This window comes from Notamacropus eugenii, chromosome 1 (assembly GCF_028372415.1).
Source record: "Notamacropus eugenii isolate mMacEug1 chromosome 1, mMacEug1.pri_v2, whole genome shotgun sequence".
NCBI lineage: Eukaryota > Metazoa > Chordata > Mammalia > Diprotodontia > Macropodidae > Notamacropus > Notamacropus eugenii.
In genome coordinates, this window is record NC_092872.1 from 361,882,424 (window position 1) to 361,901,803 (window position 19,380).

Sequence of the window (19,380 nt, forward strand, 5' to 3'; positions counted from 1 at the left end):
GTCTGAATGCAGATCAAGGCATACTTTTTTCTTTCTTTTTCTTTTCTTTTGTCTGTGTTTTCTTTTGCAGCATGACTTTCATGGAACTGTGTTCTGCATAATTATACATGTATAACTTATGTCTAATTGCTTGCCTTCTCAATGAGGGGGGAGAAAGGGGAGGGAGGGAAGGGGAGAGAGAATTTGGAACTCAAAATTTGAAAAAAAGAAAGTTAAGATTGCTTTTACATGTAATTGGGAAAAATACAATATTAAATTTTAAAAAATTATAAACTTCCCCAAAGTTAATTTGTAATAGTAGCATGAATTGAGTCTTACAAGTGTATATGTAGATTCCATGTTCCTTTATCATTGTGAACTTTCCAGTAATGATCCTAACACTGGTTCATATGAGCACTTTATAGCTTATAAAGTATTCTCCTTACAATAATCCAGTAAGGTAAGTTGTAGAAGTATGATTTTTTTTAAAAGATGAAGAAAATAAGCATAAGGAGGTGAAAAGGTTGATTTACTTTAATCAGGACCCTAAACTAGTAAATGTCAGAGCTGTTACTCTAACTCCATTCTTATTTGAAATCTGACATTCCTGATACAACATCAAGAAATTAGAAGAACTTCTAGTAGTAGCTTTTATAGGAATGAAATAATGACTATTACACTTCAAGTCACTTAGAAAAAAATTAAACACCCTACTTCTCTCCTTAACAATTTATACTGGTCTTCAGTTCTTTGGCATTAATACATACACACATACATACATACATACACATGTATACATATATACATACAAATATGTGTATGTGTGTATATATTTTTTACAAATGCTAGTGAATAACTGGGGAGTGGGGAGGAGGAGGAAGGAACACATCAACAGTATTTACATTTGTTCCACAGACCGAAAAAATAAAGAATTATTGACTCAATAAACACAGAACCTAACTTTTTGCTTCATAATTATGGTTTATGAAAAAATTTAGCCTTTAATCACACCTTTTTATTCAGCACATTTAGTTGCTATTAGAACTTAAAAATGCACTCTATATTTGGGAAGTAATTATTTTCTGCATTGAAATGCTATTTTAGAAGTTTTCAGAAGCTATAGCTAAGTATACAATCACATAGTAATTTGGCAAGGAGAAGTTATTATTTTTATAAGGATCCAGCAGATTTTTAAAGAGAAAATAGTTTTTAAAAATCAAATCAAGAGAAGCAATATCTATATCTCCTATGGTGAATAGCAGGAACTAAATATCTATGTTACTTTTGTTACTTTAATTATAAAATTAAAGCAATAATAATATAATTTTTTTTTCAGAAGCAACTGCTTGAAAGTCTTAAAAAGTTGTATTGTTCACTGTGGCTAAAAATATCAAATTTCCCAGAAAAATCTCTCTGATAACCTTTTATTTAAATTTTTTCATCAAAAATAATGTTTTCTTAAAAATGTCAGGATACAGTGGTAAATCTAAACTCATGACAAAATATCTTTAACGAGTATATAACTTTAAAATGTTTTAATAAATACTATTTGCATTAATATTAAAGAAATGTTGCTAGTATATTATATACTATGTAAATCTTAAGATAACTTTAAAGAATTAAAATTATTTTAACAAAAAGACAACTTTACATTTTATGTTGCAAATTCTATGAATTTATAGGTAGGACTCACCCTTGTGAAGTATGTCTATTCAACATTAAGAAAATATATCAGAATAATAAATCATAACCCCTGGAGCTGGAAGGATCCCCTAGTTCAGCTTCCCTGCGGTACTGTCATCTCCATAGTATATATATAGCAGCTGAAAGCCAAAAGATGAATTTCCTAATTTGCATATTAAGTTCTCTAATGTTGCACAAAGGGAATTATAATTCCCTTATGAAAAACATCTATTAATCTGGAGCTTTGATACAAAAATGATTTTATATTTGTTTAGAGCAGCTTACACAAAACAATAACAACATATTGGTATGATGTTTAGAATTTTTCAAAGGGCTAGATTGAAAGTCAGGTGTCATTGTTACAAACTTCAAATTCAAGTGAATTTTTTTAAATTGCCTTTTTCCAGTCCCCAGTAATCAGATGGCATATACAAGTTTAAAAAATGTCAGCTTTTTTCCAACCCACACCAAGCTTCTCTTATGTAGACAGATCTTAGTCAAACAGATTAATCTAATGAAAAATCACTTTCAATTTATGTCAGACAAGATGGATGCTAGTGGTTCTTATTTTCTATTTGTGATCCCAATTCTTGTTACAGTTTAAGTTTTCAAATATATCGATTTCCCTGTATTGTTAGGATTAAAGAACAAAAATATATTTATCTTGGTACTTTAAATTTTAAAACATTTATTTTTTTACAAATCAGAAGTTTAAATAACATTCAGGAAATAATTACCAATAATCCTCTACTTTGCTTGTATTCTTTGAGGATATTCGCTATATTTTCCACAAATCCTGATTGGGCAACCCACCTAATGTTAAAATTTTCTTTCACAAATAAAGCTTCCATTCTCAAGTTGACTAACAAATGGTCAAGTTGTCCTTGCTAAAAGATAAAGAATAAATGAGTAATCAATACACAAATAATTTAAAGCTTCTACCTAAGCAGGTAAATACTAATAATTTAGTTATTATAGTTCCTTAATAATAGCTCACAAAGTACTTTCTTACAACACTATGAGGTAGTTAATACAAGAAAAAACAAAATCATTAAACATGAAAGTCAATGAATCAATTAATATTTACTATTATATCAATTATAATATTATTATATTTGTAAAAGTTCTATCTATATTTGCTATCTTATAGTAGACAGCAATATGTGCTTTCTACAGATAGTGAAATAGCATAAAAAATAGGAACATACTTAAAGACTTAATACAGTATTCTTAAATATGTCACAGTCATACAACTCACTCCTAAAAACTAGTTAAATTATAAAAAGCAGTTCATTAGGGAGATAAGATACAAACCCAGATAACTATAGTGAACAACGTTGTTTAAATGTATTAAAAATTAGAAAACAAATTGTAACATGAGGTCTAAAGAGGAAGATTATTATCAGCTTCAAAAGATAAGAGAAGTCTTCCTGAAGGAGATGTCTTTTGATTTTGGTATTTAAAGAGAAAGCATGAAAACAAAGTGAAAGAGAGGGAAAGAGGGCATTCAAGACAAAGGAAACAGTGTCATCCAAAAGGCAAGAAGACAGAGGAGAGAGCAAGAAGTGGGGAGTGAAGGGGGAAAGGGGAAAAGAGAGAGAGACACACACACACACAGATAGAGACAGAGAGAAAGTTGGGAGAGTTGAGAGGGATAGAGTAATCCTGCTTGAAGGCAGTAGGGAGGAATTGCATTGAGGGGAGTAATATGAGAAAAAGCTAGTATTTCACAAAGTTGAGTGGTGCTAGATTGCAAAGGGCCTTGGATGCTAGGTAAAAGAGTTTGAACTTTACTTAATATGTAAAAGTAAAAGCCTAAAATTTTCTGAGCAGAGAGGTGAAATGAGTGTATATGGATTAATACAGCAGCCTAGTCAGTAATAACTAAAACCCAGAAATGAATGAAGTCATAGTAGACTGAGCAGCATTAAGACAAGGCCATTTAAATTATCACAGGTGGCACAGTGCCTTGCACTTAGTGTTTTAACAAATGATGTTTAATGAATGTTTAGAGATTGAGATGGGAACAAATTAATGAAATATTGAATAATATTACCTCAAGAATTCCTACATTTCTAATTTGTATTATTTGAACTCAAATGGATTTATGATTTCATCAATTCAGGAGTTCTCTCCAATGATGCAGATAGTCACCTATCCATGCCTGATCTTGTCCATGTCCACCTAAAGGCTCCTCATAGGAGGACTTTCTCACTACATGCTGGAAGGCTTCTTTAATTTTTCACATCAAGAAGTTATCAGAGAAGCACAGATAACGTTCTATGTTTTATCCCTTGCATTTACCATATAACTCATCATACAATTCTTGATGTCCATATCTTAATTATACGATAAGCTATGACAATGTAGAATATACAATGTAGTATATTTACACCAAATGCCATCCCTTGAACTAACTAGTATTTTCAGTTTGTTTTCTCAAAGTATTTGACTCCATATTTATTTTGTATAATTTGTCTTCATTCTGCATCTGCATCTACTGATCTGCATCTACTTGGTTTCAACTCCATGGGACAAGACCAGCACCCCTGGTGTTGTTTCCCTCTTTTCTATCTCCTTTTGTATGTCATCCCCCGCCCCCACCCCGGTAGCTCCTTGATGGCTGGAACTGTCTTTCTTATTTATCAGTTGTATTCCCAGTACTTAGCACAGTACCTGACACACAGTACATACTTAATTAATATTTAATGGATTGGATAATCTGGAACCTGTTTAATGATAGCTTATTTTTGACATATGTAAATGGTACTTCATATTTTTTCAATAATCCTATTTTGAAAGAGAATAAGGAAGTTAGTAACTTTATACTTACTGTTAATTCTTTGCTTAAAAATGCATTTTCTTTAGCATGTTTTTGGATTTTTCCTGGGCCAACATTTTTACTGATGCACTATCGAAGAAAAATAGTAATATTTATACGTACATACGATTTCATATTATATTCAAGTAAATGGAGATATAATTTAAAACCTTCAAAAGTACACCTTCAATAGTGAGGGAGATGCCTAGAAGTATGCTTTTTGAAAACATATATATCTTGGACAAAGCAACTATGACCAAGGCAAAGAGTGCTGACAGTCTGGCTCCCACTACACAGTATATTTTAACTGTGGCGAATCTGGGTCATGATCCACAATTTCAACATCTGTCTACAGACACATCCTAGTTTTTCAAAAGTGTCACTTGAGCATATTTGGGGTAGGAAACTAGTTATTTCTTAACTTAGCAGTTTTATTTTTGTCCCTCCCCCCCATATTCCTGGTTTTGCTTCTATTTGGGTAGGATTAAGCATCTACAGAGGAAGATTCAAAAAGTAAATCCACATATAGATACTTACAAATTGAGTCAGCAAGGCTTTGAGTATATGACTATTTTAAGTGTGGAGAGGTTACAATCTGCATTAGTGGAGAAAGTACCCACATTGACAAAATCACAGATTTTTAAATTAAGCATCAAAATATGACACTGAAGTATTTTACCTTTAATATATCTTCTTGTGTATGAGAAGCTTCATCCATTGCAATTAGGTAGTGAACCTTTGGAACGTGGTCAGCTATATTTTGTAAGACTCTGCAATTCAGCAAGTACAATGATCACCCATAGAAAACATAATAGATGTGTACTCCCCTGAAACCTAAAACTGAAGAATTCCAAAGAACACTGGCAAATCCAGTTTTCACCCTATTTGAGAGATTGATCTGTTTTATTTTACTATTGCAATAATGTAGTAAAGTTTAGCATTTTTTCAGATACGTTCAGATACACTGTTAAGAATGTTTGGATATGTTGTGAATTTTAAGAGGCCGAGTCTCTACAACTATAGAATTCCCAGAGTTGTTGGCAATATGAATGAAATAATCCTTCATGTTTTCACTGTATTCTCCTCGTTCCTCCTCCTTTTCCTTTCCCTCTTTCCCTAAACCCTAATCCCATGTATCCCATTTCCTTCCTCCACACATCCTTTAACAATACATACAATTATCTGCTTTGATGCCAAGAGAGAGATTAAAGTTCCAGAAAATGTTTAACAATTGTTCTGCTGTCAGCAAAATTAGTGGGGAATATCTGAATAACTGAAGTACTATAGAGAAGGTTTAGGAGGTATGTGTTTAAATATCTTTACACATTTAAATGCAGAGAGGGAAGAACTATTATCCTTGCTATGGATGGTACAACTGGGATAAATTTATTTGTCCAAAGGAGGTATGGTACAGGGCAAGGTGGGAGTACCTTAATGGAACTCAGTAGGTGAGTGAATAAATATACTGACTTAAAGGTGAACACACCTAATTAATTTCTTTTAGCAATGTAGTTTACAAAAAGTCTATGCATTCTTTCTTCCAGTCTCTTTGTGACCCCATGGGGTTTAGATAATGGAGTGATTTGCCATTTCCTTCTCCAGCTCATTTTACAGATGAGGAAACTGCAGCAAACAGGGTTAAGTGACTTGCCCAGGGTCAATCACACAGCTACTAAATGTCTTGAGGTCATATTTGAATTCAGGAAGATGAGTCCTCGCCACTCTCTCTCCACTGTGCCATCTTGCTGCCCAGGCATTCTTTTTAACCAGTTTATTCTTTACTGATAGATTAAGGGGAGGTGTGAAAGCAGAATATCTTGTCTCTGCTAGAAAAAGTGCATAAACATTACATCCCACCTGAAAGAGCTTCATTTGGAGTGGGGCAGGGGAGACATATGGCATGCATGAAAGACAAATAAAGTTTATGTTTTTGGAGAGGGCTCAATATGTCCATTAAATCAGTAGTCAGATCAAGGTTATAATCACATAGGTGTTAAGGAGGGGATACGATCCCATTTATATGCAGGCACTCTGTCCAAAAGAATATCAATTTTGATTGCTTATATTTCCCAAGGTATCTTGGATTTTGGGAGCTATATTTTTTCTTCCCTACTTATTTATTCTATCATTTTTTAAAAAACTGGAACAATTAACTCTTTTGTCTCATGTAGTTTTCATTTATAATCTCCTAAAATACAGCTCTGAGAAAACAGGCTTTAATAAAACCCATTGGGCTTCAAATGGAATTACTTGACTATGCCTTTAAACCCAAATCACTCTGGCTCTCACTGATTGGCCAATAACAGGCCCCAGTCCAAGCGTCCCTTGCTCACTGTTTGGGTTTTGATGGTTCAAAGTGATTGCAAATAGCAATTATTTCTGTTGTGGCCAGAAACTTTGAGGGTTTTTCCCTTCCCAGATTGATTCTTTTGTGAAGGCAAACCAGGCCATCTTTTGCCTCAATTCTTCCCTAGATTTTAATTAATGAATGGGTGTTGACTCAGACCAGCAGATCTGGGAAAGACCTTAGCTTAAAAAGCTCAAGGTCTCCCACTACATCTAGGCCATCGCCAGTCATTCTGACCTATATCTTACCATTGGACTCTGATGACTCTGGAGGAAAGAGCAAGGCTGATGACTCTGCACAGTCCTGCCTCACTTAAATCCAACTCACTTGCAAGTCAAGACATCCTGATGTCATTGGTTCTCTTTGAGAACCAAGGATGAATAACAACTCTCCCATTTGGGCAGTTAGGTGGTACAGTAAATAAAGTGCCAGGTTTGGAAACAGAAAAACATGTCTTCCTGCATTCAAATCTGGCCTCAGACACTTACTAATTGTGTGACCCTGGGCAAGTCACTTAACCCTGCTTGACTCAGGTCCTTATCTGTAAAATGAGTTAGAGAAAGAAATGGCACATTACTCCAGTATCTTTGCCAAGAAAACCCTTGGTGGAGTCACTAAGAGTCAGATGCAACCAAAATAAGTAAACAACAACTGTTCCATTTAAGGATGCCAGGCCCCAGCAAAAGAGTACATCAAGATATGACCCTCATCTTTACTTATTCCATGAAGCTGGATAAATGTACCCTGGCTCCGTTGGGAAAGGCAATGCTCAGGGCCCTTGCAAAAGGGCATGTACAACCAAAAACTCTTAGTTCATCCTCATGTATCCCCACGAGTGGGGTCTATGCCAAAGAGGATTAGTCACTAAGCCAGGAAGAGTTACCTACCCTGTGGGCTACAGAGAATGAGGAGAAATGGCTTCTGGCCTCTTTTCAAGTAGCCCCTTTGTTGGGACACAGCCAGTGCTACCTCTGCCTTGAATATGCCCCCAGTCCCTCAGTGGCTCCTGTGTCCCCAGCAACAACATGCACATAACAGTAAGAATATGTGTTTGTCTAGGCAAGCCTGAGGCTAGACCTTAAGTCTCTAACTGCCTCTTTTGTTTTGTGTCTTTCCAGGAGTCCAGGATACCAAACAGCAGTCCTAAGAAATGAATATTTCCAGATCTGTCAGTAACCTCTTGAGGTTAAGAGATGTGGGCCCTGAATCCCAGGAGATGATTTCCACAACTCCTTGTAGGAGATGACTGCAGCTAAAACTGATGCTAAAACTGTGAGGCAAGCCATGCTCTGCCTTGCCAGCATGTCTGGACTCACGGGTTGCTCTGATAGTACAGATTGGAGGTTAATGCGAAATATAGAATTTGAAGTTGTCTTTACCACATAGGCAGTAAGGTGACAGGCTATTTATTCTTTTATGTGTTAAGTTATTTGTTAATGTTCATTTATGAGTCTTTTGTGACTTAAGCATTTCTTTTTGGTAGAGGAAATAAAAGTTATCTTATCCCTGATGGTTATTTTGCATGTTCCAGAAAACCCTCTCTTCATGCCTTTTAGGGGAGATCCTACATACTAGCATAACTAAGTTTGTTTAAGAGGTTTTCTCCTGATTGTGTCCTGCTTTTATCTTTCCAGAAAAAATAGTTTTGTCCATGCTCCCAATTCTCTGGATCCTACCTCTGAATCTGCATTTACAGTGTGGCTCCCTTAAAATCATCCTGTTGACTTCTTCTCTCAGGCAAGATGGAAATCACTAGCCCACCACCACCACTATGGCCACCTTCCAGCTGCTTCTCAGAAATCTGTTAGGTTCAAAGTCAAGGAAACTTAGGGAATACTATGTAAATGTCTGTGGGCAGACATTCCTATTCCTCCAGTTTCCATGGTAATGTCTTTGGGAAAGAGTGAGTCTGAAGTTATACTTATATTTTTATTGTGTACTCCCATATCTATTTCTAAAGCCTACATGTAAGATTCCTACATAGAATCTTACCTGAGCCAGGCCTAATGTCCTCAATGGGAGCATAACTGACAGGGAAGGTAGCTCAAAGAATTGGGTTCAATTCTCTGAGGACTAGAAAGCTAGAAGGTCAACCTAATTTACAATTTGTGATGAAGGTTAAAGATTTAAAAGCCATTTTTTATCTTTATAGGACTTCAAGAGCTGTGAAAAAGCAGTGGCACTTATTTTTCTCTTTAACAACTGCAGTGCGGACAACTCATCTGACATAATGTGGAAAAGACAAAATCTCAAAGCTTTGAAACAGTAGGAAACACTTTCAGTGAAGTTATCTGTCAATAATGCTTACCCTGCTAAATCAAGGACATGAATTGCTGGAATTATATTTGTACCATCGCCAAAGACTGGTAATGTAGGGGTTTCACCTAACCATGCCATCTAAAAAAAAAAATAAAAGTAATGAGCTTTATTTATGCCAGTTTCAGCTACTTGTCTAGTTGTCCTAGATAAATAGTAATTCGTTCTAAGAAGTAAGTCCTATATGATGACATGATGACAATAGTTTTATTACCTGGATATCTGGAACAAATGCTCTGGTATCAGAGAGGTATTCAATCTTTAACTTATTAGAGTTGGAAGGGGACTTTAGAGGTCATCTAGTCCAGTGGTGTCAAACTCAAATAGAAATGGATCCCCATGTGGGCCAAATATTGACTTAGAAAATCACAAATTAACATGATCTATGTTTTATTTTTAATAATTTTGTTAAACATTTCCCAATTACATTTTGATCTGGTTTTGGCCAGACTGGGGAGTTTTGTAGGCTGTGCAAATTTGACACCTCTGATAGAGTCCCCCTCTTACCTGAGGTATAACTATGTTTCATACGTTCCTTAATAAAACCCATTTGTAACTAATATTTGCTCTCATGTAAGTATGATGTATTATATGCATGTTAATGATGGTTTGCATGTAAGAAGTGGAGTAAAAATGGAATGGAATGGAAAAGGAGGTAAGCTTGACATGTGAAGAAGACAGGGGATAGTAACCAAAATCTTTCAGTTACATCCACCCCAGTTCTGTAGTGGTGGCATCCACAAAGTAGTAAAAGAATCAGAGGAAGTTTTCTAGTGTCTTGGATAGATTATTTATGGAAGATTTGTGCACAGGATAAGAAGGTATAAATAGGTTATGATATATACCACTGGAAGGAATATTCATACTAATAAAATTACATGCACATAAATATACATTATGTGTGTGAGAGTGTGTGTGTGTGTGTGTGTATGTGTGTGTATCACAGCAAATAAAAGATTTAGTACTTATATTTTTCAACGTATCTTAAAGAGCTGATAGGGAGGAGCCAAGAAAAACAACTGATCTGGAAAATAGATCCAGGAGAGACAATTTAAAAATTATGGGACTACCTGAAAGCCATGATCCAAAAAAAGCCTAGACATCATCTTTCATGAAATTATCAAGGAAAACTGCTCTGATGTTCTAGAACCAGAGGGTAAAATAAATATTGAAAGAATTCACCAATTACCTCCTGAAAGAGATCCCAAAAGAAAAACTCCTAAGAATACTGTAGTCAAATTCCAGAGTTCCCAGTTCAAGGAGAATATATTACAAGCAGTCAGAAAGAAACAATTCAAGTATTGTGGAAATACAATCAGGATAACACAGGATTTAGCAGCTTCCACACTAAGGGATCGAAGGGCTTAGAATATAATATTCTAGAGGTCAAAAGAGATAGGATTAAAATCAAGAATCACCTACCCAGAAAAACTGAGTATAATACTTCAGGGGAAAAAAAATGGAATTTCAATGAAATAGAGGACTTCCAAGCATTCTTGTTGAAAAGACCAGAACTGAATAGAAAATCTGACTTTAAAATACAAGAATAAAGAGAAACATGTAAAGGTAAAAAGGGAAGAGAGCTTTAAGGAATTCATTAAAGTTGAACTATTTATGTTCCTACATGGAAAGATGTTATTTGTAACTCATGAGACCTTTTTCAGTATTAGAGTAGTTAGAGGGAAATATATATATATATACATGTATATATACATATATATTTACATATATATAGATGAGCATGGGTACGTATGTGTATATTATATATGTGTAGGTATGTATATGTACATGGGTATATGTATGCATGTGTATACACACACACACACACACACACACACACACACACACACACATAGAGGGCACAGGGTGAGCTTAATATGAAGGGAGAACACCTAAAAAAAAATTTACTGTTGAATGGAATGTACTAGGAATAAGAGAAAGGGAGAGGTGGAATATAACAAATCATCTCACATAAAAGAGGGAAGAAAGAGCTTTTAAAATGGAGGGGAAGAGGGAGGAGATGAAAGGAAATAATTGAGCCTTACTCTCATGAGATTTGGCTTAAGGGGGGAATAACACACATTCAACTGGATATGGAAATCTATTTTACCCTGTAGGAAGGCAAACGGAAAGGGGATAGAAGAGAGAAGATAATAGAAGGGATAGCAAATTGGGGAAAGGGATAATCAGAAGCAAACACTATTGTGGCAGGACAGCTCAAGGGAGTGAACGGAATAAATGAAGATCAGGATAGGACTGAAGGAAATGTGGTTAGTCTTTTACAACATAACAGTATGGAAGTGCTTTGCATTGTTACACACGTATGACCTATACTGAATTGCTTGTTTTCTCAATGAGGGTGGGTGGGGAGGGAGAGAGAGAATATAGAACTCAAAGCTTTAAGAATGAATGTTGCATGCAACTGGAAATTAAACTACACAAGTAATGGAGTATAGATATCTATTTTGCCCTATAGGAAAATAGAGGGGAAGGGGGATGGAAGAAGGGTGGGTAACAGAAGGGCAGACAGACTGGAGGAAGAGGTGGATGGGGTGCATACTGCCCTGGGGTGGGGGTGGAGAGAGATAGGGAGAAAATTTTGAATTCAAATTCTTGTGGAAATGAATGTTGAGAACTGAAAAACAAATAAATTATATATTTAATATTTAAAAATAAATAAATAAATAAATAAAAGAGCTAATAGAGAAATTCTGTTAAGAAGCTATGGTTTCTGTGAGTGCTGTTGTTTCTCTGCCTCCCTCATTAATTACTTCTTAACTTCAGTCCCCAACCAGTCCTGGCATGGACTTCTACCCAGGAGCTGAGTGGTCTTATCTGGAGTCCTAGAGGGGATAAGGTAAGGTGGGGGTGCAGGCCCATCCACCATTTGATGTGGTATAAAAAGACCAGGAGGCTCTGACACTCACTTGCTATGTGATGTTGGGTAAGTCATAACTTCTCTGAGTCTTTTTACTCATTTATAAAACAGAGTGTAATACTTGCATCACTGATCTCAAAGGGTGGGTTTGAGGAAGACATATCATAAATGCTATAGTACCTTAGGAATGAAGGTACTATTATTTATTCACATTCTCTTCTTTGCTCCCCCTCCTAGTTTTATTTAGCCAAAATAAGTGATCTTTTCCTCAGGGCTTACTTAGCACAATGTCTGGCATATAGTAGGTGCTTACTAAACGTTTACTGACTAAGACTATAAAAGAAAGAAAGGCAAAATACAGTAGCTGCTTTCATGGAGCTCAGAGTCTAATGGGGGAGAAAACATGGACACAATCATATACAAACAAGCTTTATACAGATAAGTTAAAAATCAGCAGAGGGAAGGCACTATAATTAAGGGAGATTGGAAAGTCTTCCTATAGAAGATGGGATTTTAGCTGGGATGTCAGCTAAAAGAAGTCAGGGAAGCCATCAGAAGGGAAAGCATTCCAAACATGGGAGATAGTCAGTGAAAAGCCTGGAGCTGAGAAATAGAGTATTTTGTTCTAGTAACCACATGAAAGCCACTGCCACTGGACAGAGGTGTTTTAAGATGTAAGAAAATCAGAAAGGTAGTAAAGGGTGAGTGGGGCAGGTTATGAAAGGTTTCATATACCAGAGAATTTTATATTTGATCCTGGAAGTGACAGGGAGCCATTGGAGTTTACTAAGTATGGAAGGTGACATGATCAGACCTGTGCTTTAGGAAGGTTACTTTGAGAGCTGAGTCAGGGATGGACTGCAGTAGAGAGAGACTTGTAGAAGGGAGACCAACAAGAAGGATATTGCAATAGACCCAATGTGGTGATGAGGGCCTGCATAAGGTGGTAGCAATGTCAGAGAAGGGGATGTATTCGAGAGATGTTAGCACAGCAAAATAATCTTAGAATTCCTCACCCAGGGTCACACAGTAGTATGGGCTAGAGGCAAGAACTGAACCTGTATCCTGATTCTAAGACCAGCTCTCTATTCACTATATTACAATGCTTTTCAGACATGCAGACATTAGTAAAAGGGAGAAAACCACTTCTTGCTTTCAGGTAAGTGAAAGATGGACCAGACTAGAAACAAGGAGTTTAGTGATAAAATGTAAATACATAGCACTGTACTTGCATCAAATGATAAAATGATGTAACATGTGAAAATGTATCATTTTCTTATTTTTGAAAGATTTCTGCAGTTTCTACTAAATATCAGCCCTTCTTTGAATATGATAAGTCTTGGTTCTACATAGGGAAAAAGAATTAGGGGTCAAATTCTATCTCCACACATTTTTCTGTAGATTTTAAAGTTATACAGTCCCAGTTATCATACAACAAATAAATATAAACTTTATATCTTAAAGCTAAAAGTATATTACTATAAGTTAACAAAATTATAAAGGAGCATACCTTAAAAAATAAATGTAAGATGCCTTCTTCTGCTCCATAAATTAGTCCAGAAGCAACTACATAGGTTGCAAATTTTTTGTTCTATTAAATAGAATACAAAAGAAAGTTATATGTAATATTATAACCTAATACTCAGATTCTATAGTGAAGAAAAACTGGTACTTTAGAAGCTTACACAACTCTATTAGGCTACAATCCTACGAATTAAGATAGAATAAAGTATACTAATAGTGCTTAGAGAAAGGGGACAAAGACAAGAAAAAGAGGGAAGTTAATAATAATAACTTACATTTATATAATATTTATTAGCAAAGCATAAGGTTACAAAGTGTTTTGCATGTGCAATTTCATTTGACCTTGACAGGGATCTTTAAAGACAGATTAGTATTATCCCCCTTTTAATAGATGAATGGTTAAACGACTTGTACAGTCATATAGATGGTAAATGGCAGAAGTGGAATTTGAATCCATGTTTTCTGACTTTGAGCAGTATTTTTTGTACTAGGAGGAAAAATAAAAAGAATGAAAAATAGTGCCTAGGACATAGCATATCAATCAATTCATCATGTATGTTTGTATACTTTAGTTTCCATAATCATTAAATTAGGAACATTTAATGAATAGTAGTACTGGCATAGTCAGTGAGTGGAAAGAGTCCATGCAACTCCAGTGGTACCTAACTTACTTAATACTTCTAAGACCCAGTTTAAGCATTATGGGAATCCAGTTCAATACTTAAGTCACTTGGGAGCCAATTTGCTACATGTAACACAGAACTGATCTTTTCTCATGAACTGAATGAAACCAAACTTAAAAACATTTTAAGTAGTATTGATTCACTTACAATGCAAACTACTTGGCTTGTGTTTACTAAGTGATACATCTACCAGAAACCAAATAGATTATTATATAATTAATCCTCCAAAGTTCTTTTTTTAATTCAATTTTTTTTCAGGTCCACATTCTCTCCCTTCCATCTACCCTTTCTTCCTCTCCCAAACTGAAAAAGTAGGAAAAACAAAGCTTATTACAAATTTGTATAAGAGTAAAGCAAAACAGGTTCCTACACCGGCCATGTTAAAAAAAATATTTCAATAGTAATTTTAAGTCCATAATTTCTTTATCTGGAGGTGGAGGGTATATTTCATCATGAGTCCTCTGGAATTGTTGTTGGTCATCGTGTTGATCAAAGTTCTTAGATTTTTCAAAGTTGTTTGTCTTTACAATATAGCTGTTATTGTATAAATTGTTCTTTTAGGTCTGCTCACTTCACTTTGCATCAATTCATGTAAGTTTTGCCTGTTGCCCAGTCTATGAGTACTATGGTGAATTGGGTTTAAGGTTTGGTCTTTGAGCAAGCAATCTAGCCAATAAACCCAAAGGGAAAAAGGCAACTTTTGGCCATGGAAGTGTACCTTCCCCTGGGTAGGGAACCCAGGCAGGAGAGGAGAGGAGAGCAGGGAGAGAGGAGAAGAGAGTCAAGGTCCTCTTCAAGAACGAAGGACAAACACAACCTGTAAGTAAGTAGCAGCTCCTCTCCTTTCCCCTCCCCTCTGCTCCCCTCTCCTCTCTTCTGGTGTTCTACCCAGAGAAAGGTACACTTCCATGGTCAAAAGCTGCCATTTTTCCTTTGGGTTTACTGGCTAGATTTCTTGCTCAAGGACCCAAACCTTAAACCCAATTCACTCTGGAGTTCATAGACTGGACAACGGGTCCCCACTCACCTAGCACAGAGTGAATGTTATAACTCCATAGTAACTATTTCTCTTTTACCCAGGAACCCTGCAGGTCATCCCCTCCCAGTCTGATTTTTTTTTTAATTTAGTAAAGGGGCCATCCCTTGAGTAACTACTTAAAGAAGCCTATTTATTCATTGAATGGGTGTATCTCACTCAAAGTGAGAATGTGATAAAACCTTGGCCTAAAAGGGCCAGAGTCTTACATTGCATCCTGGGCCATCTCTGGTCATCCTGATGAATATCAGGGCACTGGACCCAGATGACTCCGGAGAAGAAAGTGAGACTGGCGACCTTGTACATCCCTCCCCCACTCAAATCAAAGTCAACAGAGTCATGTCATCATCTTGATGTCATGGTCCTCTTCGAGAACGAAGGACAAACATACAATAAGTCTTGTCAGGTTTTTCTGAAACCATTTCTTACAGCACAACAGTATTCTATCACATTCATATAGCATAGCTTATTCAACCAGTCCCCAATTAATGGGCTATTCATCAGTTTTCAATTCTTTGTCACTATGAAAAGAGCTGCTATAAATATTTTTGCATATTTAGGTCCTTTTTCATTTTTCTTTAATCTCTTTGAGGCATCAACTTGGTAATAATTGTTAAAATTTCATTATTTTTTTTCTGAAGACATATTCTCCCACAACTACTAGCAAAGAGCCTTAGATAGGCACTCCATTAACATTTAAAAAATTTAACATGATTTATTTTCAACAGATCTATTCAGATTGACTTAGTAATTGTAGTAAATTCCAAATACTAATCCTAGGTGAGTAAGACATTATATTTAAATTAAAGTAGCAACAAGGGTAATCCACTTGAAGGCTTAGGCATAGACTCAAAAGAAAATGCACAGAGGGCAGTATAAAACTATTAGGTAATAAGTCCACCTGAACAATTTATTCAATAATTTAGGCAAAAGTCAATTTGATGAAATAAACCAACAAATGATATGAATAAATGTCCCAATGGAAATGAATATACTCATAAAGTTGTGTTTTTTAGCATCATTCATCATAGTCTTATAGGATCATAGCATTTTTTTTAAGAGCTAGAAGGAACCTTAGAGGTCATCTAGTAAAACTTGCCAAAGAGAAATCTGAGGAAGGATTTCCTATAGATACTCCTGTTTAAAGGTGATATGCTTAATTATATCAAGTCCAAGATTACTGAAGATCTCCTAAATGAGATCCTTAATCACATAAAATAGTTCAAATTAATTCTACACATGGGAACAAACAAGGAATGTCTCTTATCTAGATTGGCAATTAGTTGTATATGCAACTCTCAAAGCTGCTCTGTCTATTCTCTCCTGGACAGGAGGTTAAATGACAAGATATATGATCTTATTGAGATTTTATTGCCTGTAGAGATACAGATCTTAATCCATCTATGCCTCCCCATTCGTTATGTGACTCTCATTCATTTCTTCTCATAAAGTGACCATAAGTGGCTTACTCAACATGCTGTAGGTCTTTGTCCCTTTCTCCTGACACTGCAAGAACAACAACAGAGGAAATGGACTGTCTTCCAGGTTCTTCTCTTACCAATCTAATTATTCTTCATCTCTTTAACTAGATCATTATCCATCTTTCACTCCATAAAGAAGTTGATTGAGGGAAAAACTATAGCACTGATAGTAACTCAAGTCAGTCAAAATTTCTGATTATATATGTACAAATGCAGTTACTACAAAAAAGAAACATCCCTATAAAGAAGATTTTAAGTAAAGATAAGTGACTTTGACATTAGATACTATAACCTTTTTCCTTGCTTGCTAAATGGTTAAAAATTTAATAGTTTGTGTGTGTGTGTGAAGTCATTGCAACTTCTTGTAAGCTCCCTGCTTGATTGCTAAAAGTTCAGTAATTGGTTTTTTCCCTGCTGTCTGAGTTCCTGAACTCTCTGAGAACAAGTCTCCAAGGCCACTAAAATAATAGTTGCCATCTCCAAGGCCATTCCCTAAGATAGTGAGAAATGGGCAGGCTGTCCATTCTGAGATAACAGCTGACTCCCAACATTGCTGAATGTATGCCAAGGGATAGGTCAACTAAAAGTACAGCCATTTACCTCCCACAATTATAGAAAGAAAAAGAATTTTTGAACAAATAAGGTATAGAGAAGATCACAGGTGATAAAACAGACCATTTTAATCGTATAAAATTGAAAACGTTTTGCATAAACAAAACCAATGCTATTAGAATTAGAAAAGAAACAGTTAAGTGGGAGAAAATCTTTACAGAAAATTGGCAAAAAAAAAAGTTGACATCTAAGATATAGAGAGAATTCAGACAAATATACAAGAACAAGAGTCATTTCCCAAAAGACAAATGGTCAAAGGATACTGAAAAGCAGTTCTTAAAAAGAAGAAATGAATATCACTAACATATACATCAAATCATTAATAATAAAATTAATGCAAATTAAAATGCCTTTAAGGTTCTACTTCACACTCACCATTCTGGCAAACAAAAGTCTGGAGAATATGACTTAAAAGCAATGTTTGAAGGACCTGGGAAAATTTAGCATAAATAAGAGAAGGACTGAGTTCAAGTCCAGCTTCTGATATATGCTGGCCACAAGAACCCTGGGCAAGGCACTTAAGCTCTTAGTACCTCCAGGCAACTCTAAGACAGTAAGTTATAGGTGAGTTGTTGAAACTCCCATGAAGTCACAAGTCTGGGAAGAAGAAAGAAGAGAAGCTTTAAAAGGGACATGACAGCTTTCTTTAAACATATGAAGGGCTGAATGCTAAGTGATTAACTTTGGGCAGAAGATGCAGAGATAGATTTAGGCTTTATGCAAAGAAAAAATGTCCTAAAAACATAACTATCTGTAGTACTTCGGTGTTAGTAAAGAAATGGAAACAAAGTAGATGCTTGTAGTTTGGGGTACATCTAAATGGATTGTGGTACATGAATGCAATGGAATATTGTTGAATTATAAGAAATGATGGACATGAAAAATTCAGATGCATATGCTTATACGAACCAGTGTAGAGTGAAGTAAGTGGAAGCATGAAGACAATATAAACAATGATTAAAATAATATAAATGGAGCAAAACCACCACTAATACAGCAATTGATCACTGTAATTAAATTAACCAAATTCACCCCTAAAAAATAAATAAGAAAATTCACCTCTCATGATTAAAAAGATGTGGGACTATTATATGAAACTCTGCACCTATAACTAGACTCAGTTCATGGGTTGGTTAGTTTTGCTGAATTGCTTTCCTTTTTTTCTTTTTTTGATATTGTAAGAGTATGCCCCTTTCAGATGTTGGGAGATCTGGAGGATGTAAGGAGCAAGAAAAGAAGCATTTACTAAGCACTACTATGTGCCAGGCATTGTATTAACTACTGGGGATAAAAGAAAGGCAAAAAACCAGTTCCTGATGCGCAAGAAGATCACAGTTTAAAGGGGGAGGAAACATATAAACAATTATGTATAAACGAGATATAGAGACAATGAGATTTATGGGGTTTACTACATTTGAATGTATTTTCATTTTTTCACATATAAATGGATCATGGCTATAGAGCCTGTAGAAATCACCATTTAGTCATTGTTTGGGCCCATACTGGCTTTGAGTGAAAGTAAATAGCAATTTTTGGCCAAAAGGTCTTCCACTCCCAGATTATTTTGTTTTGGTTTTTTTGACTAGGTAAGAGTTCATTCTTTGCCTCATTTCTTACCTAGCCTTAATCACTGAATGAGTGTGATCTCAGTCAAACTGAGACCTGTTAAAAGCCTATCTTAAAAAGCCCAAGGTCTCCCATTGCATCCAGGATCATCTCCAGTCATCCTGATCTATATCTTGCCACTAAACCCAGATGGCTCTAGAGGAGAACATGAGGCTGATGACTTTGCACAGTCCTGCCTCACTTAAATCCAATTCACTTGTATATCCTGACGTCATGCTCTTCTTCAAGACCTAAGGACAAACAATAACAAATATGCAACAAGACCCTGTAGTTCACCCTGATGGTGAAAGACCTTTGAGACCCTGTACCAAGAGTTGTGAGTTGCTTTGACTATACTGTGTGCTCTACATTTTTGCCTCACTACCAATGAACTTTTAAGTTTATGTGCACTCTC

General features: G+C 35.6%; 1 protein-coding gene across 3 annotated transcripts in view; it reads right to left on the reverse strand.

Moving 5' to 3' along the window:
- Nucleotides 1–19,380, reverse strand: part of AK7 (adenylate kinase 7) — a 104,849-nt gene that overhangs the window by 33,896 nt on the left and 51,573 nt on the right. For all 3 annotated transcript variants that reach the window (XM_072630305.1, XM_072630306.1, XM_072630307.1), the window contains 5 exons: nt 13,535–13,615; nt 9,139–9,227; nt 5,163–5,253; nt 4,496–4,573; nt 2,400–2,549 (listed from right to left, as the gene is read on the reverse strand). In XM_072630305.1, coding sequence (XP_072486406.1) covers nt 2,400–2,549; nt 4,496–4,573; nt 5,163–5,253; nt 9,139–9,227; nt 13,535–13,615 — 489 coding nt within the window. The remainder of the gene's footprint in view (nt 1–2,399; nt 2,550–4,495; nt 4,574–5,162; nt 5,254–9,138; nt 9,228–13,534; nt 13,616–19,380) is intronic.